The 12540-nt window shown below is 28.3% G+C and overlaps 2 protein-coding genes across 3 annotated transcripts; one reads left to right on the top strand and one right to left on the bottom strand.

Moving 5' to 3' along the window:
• Positions 1-965: 965 nt before the first annotated feature.
• Positions 966-5283, top strand: LOC145743637 (kelch-like protein 12). Of its 2 annotated transcripts, XM_082561648.1 has the most exons (11): positions 966-1483; positions 1775-1928; positions 1986-2203; positions 2305-2454; positions 2586-2670; positions 2923-3023; positions 3097-3292; positions 3531-3674; positions 3871-4032; positions 4168-4327; positions 4395-5283. In XM_082561648.1, the coding sequence occupies exons 2-11, from the start codon at positions 1775-1777 to the stop codon at positions 4501-4503; spliced, it is 1479 nt and encodes a 492-aa protein (XP_082417774.1). In that variant the 5' UTR covers positions 966-1483; the 3' UTR covers positions 4504-5283. The 2 variants fall into 2 exon arrangements, with proteins under 2 accessions (XP_082417774.1, XP_082417773.1); XM_082561647.1 differs by having other exon boundaries at positions 966-1928.
• A 217-nt stretch (positions 5284-5500) lies between these two features.
• LOC145743629 (cell division protein FtsP-like) lies at positions 5501-11808 on the bottom strand. Its single transcript, XM_082561633.1, has 13 exons — positions 11725-11808; positions 11260-11444; positions 10871-10951; positions 10531-10665; positions 9990-10147; positions 9526-9654; positions 8859-9060; positions 8189-8463; positions 7823-7919; positions 7445-7559; positions 6685-6842; positions 6133-6238; positions 5501-5901 (listed from the first exon to the last, which is right to left on the bottom strand). Exons 1-13 carry the CDS (start codon positions 11789-11791, stop codon positions 5687-5689), a joined length of 1923 nt encoding a protein of 640 aa, XP_082417759.1. The 5' UTR covers positions 11792-11808; the 3' UTR covers positions 5501-5686.
• Between the last annotated feature and the right edge of the window lie 732 nt (positions 11809-12540).

The raw sequence follows: 12540 nt of genomic DNA, 5'->3' as shown, positions 1-12540 counted from the left end.
GTTCTTGTGGGTAAAAGTCACCCAACATACAGGTCCCCATGTTAGTGACAACAAACTGGTATGGGTCAGTCACAGGGGGAAATACGAAACCTAAGAAATAATTTTAAAGAATAAAACCAAAACCTAAAACATGAGTTTGTAGGCTAAACATGTAGGCTATAGTAAAGTCTTATATTTTAATTTTATAAACTAAAAAAAAGTATTATAAAATCTAAAAAATTAACTTTTCAAAAAAAAATGTTTAAAAGTATTTACACATCATTTAAAGTATATTATTACTTAATGAAAGATAAATCTAATGTACGAAAACAAAATTAAAATACAAGAACAAATTAAGTCAGCAAACTTGTGTTATATTAGTCTTTGACGTTGCCTAAGTAAGAAACAACCACACTTATGTTTTTGTTTTAAGTTAAATGCATCTTAAATTGGACCTTAATGGAATCAAACTCTAAACATTTAAAAAAATATTCTGAAAAATATTTTTGGGACATTTGATTGACGGCAGTGAAACAGTAAACATATTTTTGAAACCAAATACCTAAAGTTTAATTCTCACTATTGACATGTTGTTGTATTTTGGTGTGATATTAGTAAAAACGTTGATTTAAAAAAAATCTTAAATTTTTAAACACTTCTCTTCAAAAAATTTACAGAAAAAATAAAAATTTATATTTTAATTATGTTGTTAAATTAATAAATGTAATAAAATTTTTTTATTTATTAAAATTATTTAAATTATAGAGGTAAGCAAAGAATAAAAAAGAAAAATAAACAAAAAAATTAATTTAAAATATATGATGTCTATATATTTTTTAAAAATTCTTTTTTCATCGGTGATTCCCCGACTCATAATTTCCCGAATTTTGCAGGTCAGCAAAATAATTTTTTTGGCAATCGAAATTCTTAATTTAAACTTTTTACTTATTATTATTTATATATTTATAAGTTTGTAACAAACTATGCAATTTTCATATAAAGAGTTTTTAAACGGGCTAACTGCTAATATGTTTGTTTATTTATATGTTTTTTATATATATTTTTGAGAAAGTGTGTAGTTAAAGTTGAGTTGTAATTGTTTTGTTTGTTATTTGGATTATAAGTTAAACTAAAAAGAACTGTTTTCCAATAAAAAGTTAGTTTGTATTTAAAGTTTGTAAATATGAGATTCTGGCACTTTGTTTTTTTATTAAGTTTCAGGCTATTTTTTGTAATATTTTAAAACTTACTGTTTAGTTTAAATATATATATTTTTGTATATATCTTTATCCTCGATGTGGGAAAGTTGTATGCGCGACCTAAACATTAAGTAACAAATATTACCCTAACCCAGTCTCGAGTTGATTTTAGCAGTTTGGAATTTTATAGATTATAATTGCCTGGTAATTATGCTGCTGATTAAGTGCTGGCTTAGCAGAAGTTTATACTGTTTCTAGCGTCTTACTCAAGGGCGCTGCAACATGAGAGCAGTGATATTATTAGGGTTGTTTTAATTACATTGTTACTTATATTTTAATTTTTTTGACTCAAAAATAACAACTTATTTTTAATGATTTAGTGTATTGTTAATATACAATTACTGTAAATTTAAAACATACAATTACTGTAAATTTATTTATTTTAGTTTTTTATTTTATTGTTAATTTGTTAAAAATGGTTCGAAGTCAAGAATTTAACAGTGGTCATACTGATAAAATATTTAAAGAGTTAAATATTTAAAGAGTGTAATTTTCACAAAAATAAATTAGTTTTATAAGAAATCATGTTTTTACAGATGAGAGAGAAATACAATCCCATTGTAAAGATCCAAGGAATAAGCTCGGAAATTATGGAACTTATTTTAGATTATGCCTACACTGCAAAAATCCTGATAACTGAAGAAAATGTCTTCGAGATTATGGAAGCAGCAGATTATCTACAAATTAACAGTAAGATTGATAATATTATAGTTTTAACCTTGAAATTACAACGTATTATATATTTAGAACTTCGAAAGTTTTGTGGAAGATTTCTGCAAACTATTGTTGATGTTGAGAATTGTTTAACCATGCTGGCTTATTCTCAAAGATACAACCTTGAAAACTTAAAGCAAGGAGCCCAGAAAATGATTGCTGAGAATTTTGAAAAGGTTGCATCAAAGCAAGAATTTATCAAACTTTGTTTTGAAGATTTGCTTTCTATTCTAAAATTAAAAGAAAAAAAGGCGAGAGATATTTTTTAATTTTTTTTAAGTGAATAAGTTCTGTTGTAACCTTAACAAATTAACTTTTATATATTAAATATTCAAATACTTACCAACTTCAGGTTTCATCTGAAAAGGTCATTTACAATGCGATGATGAATTGGATAAAACATGACAGCAATGAACGACAGAAACATGTTAACCAATTGTTTCAATCTCTTGATCTTCTTAAATTTGACAGAGAATTTCTACAACAAGTTGTTATGAAAGAGGTCAGTTTAGTTATAAATATTTTATTGCAACTGACAGTACTCTATGTGTGTCGTGGAGTCGACCTTTCACATTGAGGATAAAGTTATTTTACAAAAAATAAAAAAAACGTTTTGTACAAACTTGTTTGTAGGATTTGATAATGAAATCTTTGGAGTGTAATCAAATACTTATCTCTGCTTTGGTTAATTTAGTTTCGCCAAAAGAAAATGCTAAAGGTTGGTAATTATTAAAATAAGTTTAACTTAGCTTTATTTATGCGCAATAATGAAATTAAAAATTGTCTTTGTTCTATGGACAGTGTCAAATTTTGTATAACAGTTTTTTGTTGATATAAAGAGTAAAAATATTTTTAATTAATTTTAAACTAGACAAATTGTTGCTTCAATTTTAATATAATTTAATTTATATATATATCTTATATATCCTATAGGCATAAATTTTATGTTTATATTCGGTTGATTATATAGATTTTGTAGCTTCAACAAAGTTACTTATTATGGGAGGATCTAATTTTAAAAAGGAAGCTATTTTGTTTGACACCATTACAAAAAAATGGAACCCAATGCCAGTAAGTTAGTTTTAAATATATTTATTTGTTTTTGTTATAAATAACTTATTTATAAATTTGAAGAATGTAACAGGGTATATATTTGAAGGAATTAAATGAAGAAAGGTGTGGAGCTACATCTGCTGTTGTCAACAAACAAGTTTTCGTCATGGGAGGTTGGGATAAATCCTCTGTTGAGAGTTTAAAGTTAGGTGAAGTAGATCCACAATGGAAAGTTGAACCTCAAATGAAACAAGCTCGGTTGTATGCATCATCAGCTGTCATAAATGGTTGGTTTATAAACTTTTGCATTTTTAAGAAAAAGAAATTAAACTTGTACTTTAAAAATTTATTTAGTTTTAAAGTGCTATAGATTTTATTCAGACAATTTAGTTAGAATAAATATAATATTTTAAGGTAAAAAATAAATATACTTAAAAACTAATTAATGGTCTTTTTAATTAAAACATTTTTTAGTTTTTTAAGGGTTTTGTAGAGTATTTTTAATCTTGTAAATTATTGTTCTAGATTGTATTTACACAACTGGAGGCTGGGATAAAAATGATATTACTTTATCAAATGGGGAATTCTTGGATGTGAGGACAAATAAAAGAGGAAATATTCCTGACATGATTGTTCCACGTAGAGAACATGCATTGCTTGCTGTAAAAGGTAAACGTAGAAAATTTCATGTAAATTATTTCAATGTTTTTTCGACTGCAAAAATTTATGTTAACGATCAATAAAAGGATGTCAAACGATTTAATTAGATTTTTAATTTTAATTAATTTGGTTTACATTTAAAAAAACAGTGCGGTAAACAAATTAAACAATAAAAACAGTAAAGACTCCAAATATTCATGTTCAGGTAAATTATTTGCAATCGGGGGATGTAACGATAAAAATAGAAGTTTAAGTTCATCAGAATATTTTGATTTTGATGAACAAAAGTGGTCTCTTATTTCCCCAATGAAATATGATGTAATTTTGCATGCAACTGTAGTTTTAGATGATCACATATTAGTTACTGGTGAGTCAAATTTTTTTAAAGTAAATTTTTTTTGTAATTGTCTTTAACTTAAAATTTATTTTTTAACAGAAACAATTATTAAACTTAATAGAAATAAAAATAATATTTGAAAAACTTTAAACATATTTTTTCTAGGTGGATGTCAAGAAGGCATTGGTGCTGTTTCATTAGTGATCAAATACAACACTTCTACTAAAACATGGTCAGAAGTTACACCACTGAACAAGGCTCGATGGGGTCACTGTGCCTCAGTTGTAGATGGCAAGATTTATGTTGTTGGGGGCTGGGGTAAAGGGTAAGTTAAACTAAATATTTAGTTTGTAATAATTTATTAAACTCTGGTTTATTGTTTTATTATTTAGGGGTAATTCAGTTAATTCCATTGAAGTATTTGATCCTATGAACAACAAATGGACAATCATTGCTGAAACAAAAAGGGGAATATATAGGGCAACAATGGTTGTTGTTTAATGCCAATATTAATATTTGTGATGTCATAATGGTTAATTTAATATTTTAATACTTTTTTCAAGTACGCATTTAAAATTATATTAAATTATTTTTATTGATTATTTAACTAATATAACCTTAAAAATATATAACATGATACTTGTATATAATTTTATAGATGTTTTTTGATTTTATATAATTTTATAATTTTAGATCAAAATTATTACCAATGTTTATAACTACTTTGTAATTTTTTTAATTTAGTCTTTTGAAGTTTTATTTGCATTGAATTTATGTTATTTTGGTAAATTTCATAGGTTTAATTTGTGTTACTTTCTATGATTTATTTTAAAAAAATATGATGTTTGCAATAATTCATTAAACCCTGTCCGCTTAGTTAATTATATTGAAGAATTCAATCCTGGGAAAAATGAATGGACATTGGGTGCTGGAATAGAAAGGAATATAAGTGATGCAAAAATGGTGGTTGTTTAATTATATTGATGTGGCTTATTTAAATTACAAAAACACTCTAAAAGGAATTAGCAATTTTTTTTAGATTTTTACAATAAACAAACCTTTATTTTTAGTTTATATTGTATTATTGTTATTTATAGCATGTTTACTTAACATTAGCCTATATTGTAATTACCACTATACTTCTATTGTAAATGCAATTAAGGCTTTCATGAATATAGTTGAAGTTACTTAGTTAGTTTGTTTTTATTTTAAGAATAGTTTTTTTTAATATGTAATTAATTTGATTATGCTTTTTAATTCAATATTTTGCATTTTTAGTAATGTGGTAACTAATCGTTTTCTTTTTTTAGATTATTATGCAAATTAAAAATAAAGTTCTATAAATGTTCAATAAACATTTTTAAATAATGCTTAAGTTAAAAAAAATAAAAACTTGATTGAAGTATTTAAACATTTTAGTTAAGTTCACAACTTTGGATTTATTAATTTAGTTCTATGATTCAATTTAAAAAAATGCTTTAACACATTTTCACTGGTTTTACATCTTTTGTTTTTATTTACACTTTTTGGGTGAAATATTTTTATTCAACATTTAAAATCAAATTTTTTTAAAATTATTATTTGAACTTTATTAATTTGTAATTATTTTTGTCACATAACATTTATTCTTTTTTTTTAATTTTTACATGTTAAGTATTTCCACATCGTTTTAATCAACCTCCACCTAAACTTTACTCTTCCCGAAGTAGGAATCCAAGAACTGCTCAACGTAGTTTCGGTACCACGGCATTTTCTTAAAAACTTTTGCCAATCTGGTCAGCATCGGAGTCATTTCCTCCTTGGGTTCAGGTTCTTGTGGGTAAAAGTCACCCAACATACAGGTCCCCATGTTTGTGACAACAAACTGGTATGGGTCAGTCACAGGGGGAAAAACGAAACCTAAGAAATAATTTTAGATAAAAAACAAAAACTTTTAAAATAAAAATTTATTGCAAAATAATGTTTCTAAAACAGAAAAATGCACTGTTAAAATATAGTAAAATTTAGTTTTAAATCATTTAATCCTACATTCTTAGATAAAATAAATTATTCGTTGATAGAGAAAAAGTTTAATGTGCGAAAACTAAATTTATTTAAGTACAGACTAAGTTACCAAACTTATCATGTTACCTCTGTCTTTAATGTGGCCTAAGTAAGACACCGCCGCTGTTTTGTTTTTGTTCTGAGTTGAATGCATCTCAAATTTGACCTTGATTGAATCAGCCACAAACCGGATCTAAACATTTGTAATTAATTTATACCGAGAAGTATTTGTATGCATTGACTAGGGAGGTAAAACAAAACCACACTTGCAGTATTTTTAAATCTACAGGCCTAAGTTTGAGTTCTGCTACTGACATCTTGTTTTTCCTTAGTGTAAAATTAAAAAAAACACGAAACATAACAGTTTTTACTTCCAATGGGTTTTACTTTTGACTTATTGTTTATGTAGTTAAATTATTACAAAATATTCTACAGCAATATTTCATTTTGTATATGTAAGGCAACATTGGTTTATGTTTGCTTTCAAGCAGTAACAACGTAATGTATGACAAAACGGTGCATAAAGCAAAGGCATTGTAACATCTTGTAGTTTAAAGCATAACAAACATCAACATCTTGTTTACGAGGGTCTTGTAACCAAATACAATAACAAAAGGATTTTATTACCATACTACTTACTGTTATATTTGCAAGGGGTGGAATTGTAATCACATCCCTCCACTCTCCTATGTCAGCCATTGCAATCGCCCCCATGTTATCCTTGTAACGTTTTTCGTGGCCCAATGTGACGGGGAAATCCGCTGGGAATTCGTGGGTCTCTAAATCCCAACTTGAACCTAAACAACAAAGTTATTGAAAGATTTTTCTTGTTTAAACTGCTGATCTTTATACTATCTAGAAGAACAAAAAAATGTGCCAATTATCGTTATTAGGTAGCGTGGTGTTATGACGATGTAAATGTAATATCTCTTTTATTGGGTATGCTTGTTGTAATATCTCTTTTATTGGGTAAGCTTGTTGTAATATCTCTTTTATTGGGTAAGCTTGTTGTAATATCTCTTTTATTGGTTATGCTTGTTGTAATATCTCTTTTATTGGGTAAGCTTGTTGTAATATCTCTTTTATTGGGTAAGCTTGTTGTAATATCTCTTTTATTGGGTATGCTTGTTGTAATATCTCTTTTATTGGGTAAGCTTGTTGTAATATCTCTTTTATTGGGTATGCTTGCTGTAATATCTCTTTTATTGGGTAAGCTTGCTCTTTTATTGGGTAAGCATATGCTTTGTTGTTTGCATATATTTCTTTTTTATAAAAGTGAGTTTTGTGTCAACTAACAAGAGTTATTATCTTAAAAACACAATTGTAAATGTAGTATTTTTTATTGGTTAGATTACTTGCTTATGTTATAGACGTTGTTGTATAACTTTAACAATCTTACTGTCATAACCCGGATATTGAACCTGGCATTTCTGGGTCAAATCTTGTGATATTAAAGTAGATTTGCCATCGATAAGCATGTTGATCGGTCCATTGTACTTGTTGTAACTTATGATCTACAAACAATAACATGATGTTAAAACAAAAATGTTGTATGCTTTAAAAAGAATAGGGCCTATAACAATGTCGTTTAACAATGGCTTTATATCAGCAATTATGTTTACTATCATCTATATAAAGATGTGTTGAAACAATTGTAATAAAGTGTGGAACACTGAAGTGACAATATTATTGTAAGAACAATGCTTAAACTGTTATGGCAATAAATAGTTGTTTGCTGTATTTACGTTGTCGCCTGTATAATATAACAATTTTATACCTGGACGTGGTTGATTGGCATGTACAGAGTATTAAACTCTTCTGGGTCACTGTTTAAAATTGTCCATTCTTCGATCCCGTTGAATATTATACTTCGTCTGTTAATGTTAAATAAGTGGTTTACTTTATTTAATCACGTTGTTATCGTAGTTAAAAAAATGTTCAAATGGCAAAAGTAGCAAAACTTGATTAAAAAAACTTGATTATCTTAAAGGTGATATAGTATTATTTATTAACTAATGCAATTGCGAATTATATAAATTTTTAATGATTGATTTTTGTGCACATAATTTGCTCTTAATATATCACACACATAATTTGCTTAATTTAATATCACATAATTTGCTCTTAATATAAAATTTTTTACCTGAGGTCAATAATTGCTGGACTATTCTCATCTCGACGTGGAGCGTTGCTAAACAAATTCGGGTTGGCATCGAGTACAAACTTTCCCGTTATTTCACCCTCATCAATGTAAACAAGATCTCCGATAAATTCCTCCCGTTTATCGAACGTTATTGGGAGTCGACTTGGTTGCTGTCCTGCAGGTTTTTCGCCTACGATTATTGTTGCAAGTTTTCCTCTAAAGCAGAACTCACCGGATCGACTGACGTTATTCTCACCCAATGGTGCAGAATTTAGCTTAAAATATCAAAAAAACGAATGGAAAAAATGTAAAGGTTTCTAAAGTTCCTGATCTGAGAGGTTAATTATTTACTTAAATAAAAATAATCTTCTTTTAAACTATTTCTTTGATTGGATACATTATATTGTTTAATACACTCTGTTTTATTTTGGATGAACATTTGAAAAATTTAAATTTGATCATTTGCAAAATTTTAAAACTTGTTCTTTTTTTTGTTATATTAACTTAGATTTACCGAGGCCGTTATAGAGAATGCGTTAAGTATAAGTCTAATCCCTAGCGCACTAGATAATGCGTTGTTTATATATATACAACTTTAAAGTCAGAAATTTTTTGAATATTGAAAAAAAATCATGAACTTAGTTTACAAAAAATTTTGAGTTGATCCTACCTCGTAAACTCCGGGCTTTGTACACGACATCAGCCAATCTACTCTTTGCCCGGGAGCAAGTAAGGTTTGGCCGTTCCTTGGTTGTTGTGGCTTGTTAAACAACACCCCATCAGCTGCTATAATGCTGACGTCACAACAATATCCACTTTCCAAACATGGCGTGTCAATCTCAAGTACGTCACTTGCACCCGCGTTTACAAATCTTTCAAAGTATTTACGTTGGTTAAATAAAATTACACAAAAATTGCTCTATTTATTTCTGTTTTAGGACTTAAGAAATTTTTATCTGTTTAACAAAAACAGTAAAAATAGGATAACAGAGTTATTTTAGGTGTTGTTTTGTTATGATTTTCTTATTACTTTGGGTAAAGGCCCGTTCACACGGCGTACGCAACGCAAGGTAACGTAGTGTAAGATTTCGCAACCATTTAAAATGAACAGAGTCGTTCGCACGTACAAAAGTTTGCGAAAGTTACGTAAGATTTTGTAAAGTTTTGTAGCCGAAGCAAAATTTACGCAAGATTTCGTAAGCGGTATACTTTTATTAGATATTTTGTATTTGTTAATCCCTAGAACTCGTAAAGTTACGTAACGCAACGCAGCGCAACGCAACGCAAGCTTGTCGTGTGAACAGGCCTTAATGTGTAAAGTTTCACTTTTAGTTTACCTGATGCGTTTTCCCATCCACCATTCAAGGTCAATCGTTGGTAAAACTTGCCCGTTTACAGTAAAGTATTCAATATTGTGTAACTTTGCTAACGTTTCGTCTCCGTTTCCCAGTCCTCGTATGCAGTTCCTGCCGAAAAAAATTTAAATAACTTTAAATTAAATCGATGTGAAATACCTGCAAGACAAATTGCCTTACTAAAAAAAGCAATGTACAAAAATATCATCAGTTTAAAAAATATCACGCAATGCTACATCAAAGATGCAACATAGGCCTACCAATATTACCCAGGTTTGCGCATGAATTCTACACCAACAACGTTAAAATTTAGGTTTTGCGAAATACCAATGAGTAATGAAAAAAGTTCATGCAAAAATGAAAATAACTCATGTTATCTAAATAAAAAAACTTTAATAAACGTTTAAAAACATAGATTATTTACAAACAGTTAACCAACAACATACAAGTCATCATAACGTTCAGGATATTTCCTATAGAGCATACTAGGTTGTAGGATAAGTTCAATATCATTCTCGCAATAATCAGGACACATGAACTCCTTGAGTTGTTGCATAACAGTGAGAGGTTCAACAATGATCATACCAGCCATTCCTCCAGCTAACTGTACACATTAAAACAATTGTAACTATGCGGTTATTTTTGTTTAAATATTGTTTTTTTGGAAATTCTACCAAAAATGTTATTTATTTAGAAAACTTATGCAAGATAGTTAGTGTGTACTGTTTTAAAATGATTTTATAAGCAAGCATTGGTTAACTTCTTATAAGTTTTGCCTTTATCGTGTTATAGAAACATTATGTTAATACTTATATTGTTTTAACCAGGCCATTATATTGTACAAATTTAATTTAAAATGATCATTAAATACGTAAATGTGACCGTGTATTCTGCCGTAACCACGGGTATTTACATTTTTATATCTTAAACTATGCCACAAGCATATTAACTTAACAAGATCACTAGATTAATAATGACACCACATACCTGATAATCAGATTTAACGGGAACGTCAGGGTAGTACCAGAAGGAACCAGGTTGTTGCAGTGGGGGGATTGTAAACATGTAAAGAAAACTCTCGCCTGGTAAAACTTGGTTAACTGGCGGTTCAAATTCCGTGGTCTGAAAAGGAATTTAATTGTTTGAATGTTGTTATTACAAAAAGTAAAAATTTGCCTGGTTTTTAAAAAAAAATTAAAGTCTTGTAAAATTGTCGGTACAAAGGTGGCGCGGTTGACGTATTCGGTGACGTCACCAAAGATACGTCACACAATTTAATGACGTATTAATCTTAATTCCCAAAGTTAGATTAGTTATATATATTAACCTGAAGTGGGGCCATATGTAGTCCATGAACTTGGAAGCTGGTTGTATTTCTTCCGTCTTCAGCCGGCTCCAAATTATTTCTCTAAAAATCGAAAATTATGTAAAATTATTGTTATAAGAATTGTAAACATTGTTCTAAAACATATTTCTATTTGTTTATATGTAAATGTCAACAAAATTTATCAACCCAGCTTTAAAATGCAATTATTTTTTTTATCATTTTAAGATGTTGAGTTATATATCTATATTAGGAAATGATGTGCTGTTGTAACGTTTTTAAGCCATTTGTTGACGCAGGGTTTAAGCACAAGAAGTGTGACATTATTAAGGCTCGAACCAGAAACCTTTTGGCTTATGGTCAGCATTCAAGATAAATAGTTACTTGCTTACCAATAGTACAGTGACGACGTCACCTGGTTTAACATACATAGTTGGACCAGGCATTTGACCGTTAAAAAGTCGTCTTCTTATATTTAACGAACCGAAATAAACATCCCAAACATCGACGGTTAACACAACGTTTAGAAACCCGTTCTCGGACTTAAATTGTTCAGGCGTTTGCAAAGCCTGTCCGACTTAAAAGAGTTTTCATTAATTTACAAATTTGGTATTTTTTTGGGCGATTTTTAACCGATGAAAATTGCAAATATTACCTTTTAATTGGGTTACTATAAATATTTGAATTTTTTTACTTTGTGTGTTTAAAAAATATTTTTAATATTACTTTTAAATTATCTAAAATAAGTTTTATAATATTTTTAAATTATCTAATAATTAATTATCATTGAAAACTAGTAACATACAATTAGCCATTTGATTAACATATATATAATCTTAAAAAAAAACTTAACGAACCTGCATCTGGAGGTAATTGTGCAGATGCTGCCGCCAACAAACAAGCAAACAAAATTATTTTAATCATTTTTGTTAAAACATAAATTAACCTACAAAATAAAAAATCATTTGCAAATTTAAAACAACAAAAAAAAGTATATCAACTTTCCCCTGGCATTTTTAAATAAAATATGTAGCTAAATTTTATTTCTTGTATCAAATCTTTTTTATTCCTTAAGCAAATTTTATTTTCAAGTCCGACTAAATTTGCTTTCCCGTGTCTTTTATAGCAAGTAAAGTTCTTGGTTAAACTAAGTTAATCATCAAAAATATGTGTTGATGCTTGCCCCAAAGGCATAACCAGTTTAAGTTAAAGAAAATTAAGTTAGATATTAAGACAGATATGAGCTTAACGTATTTTAAATTCACTTTATCACGTGTTGCGTTCGTGCAAATAAAACCGCAGAGAATAAATATTGTTTTTAACGAATTATAACTTTTTTGGATGAAATAATCCAACCCTTTGTGACGCACCTGCATAAACTATGAGGTCACGATTTGCTCTTCTTACTCAACAATGTTTTTAGGGGTTGTTGTTATGGGTTAATTATTCAGTCACGACCAATTTAGAATTTTTAAAAATGTTATTGCAACAATTTTGTGTTAAAGGGCAATAAAGCTGAATAATTCAAAATTCTGTTTTTTTGATGATTTTGATTTTAAAACATAATTTAGATTAACTTAATATGAGACACAAACAACCTTAATATTAAGGAGAAGATTTCTAATTTTTACTTGTTTTTATTATTTTAAAATACAAACTAAGATTTCAAATTA

This window comes from Corella eumyota, chromosome 2, assembly GCF_963082875.1.
Source record: "Corella eumyota chromosome 2, kaCorEumy4.1, whole genome shotgun sequence".
In the NCBI taxonomy this organism is placed as follows: Eukaryota; Metazoa; Chordata; class Ascidiacea; order Phlebobranchia; family Corellidae; genus Corella; species Corella eumyota.
This window is presented reverse-complemented; position numbering and strand designations above follow the sequence as displayed.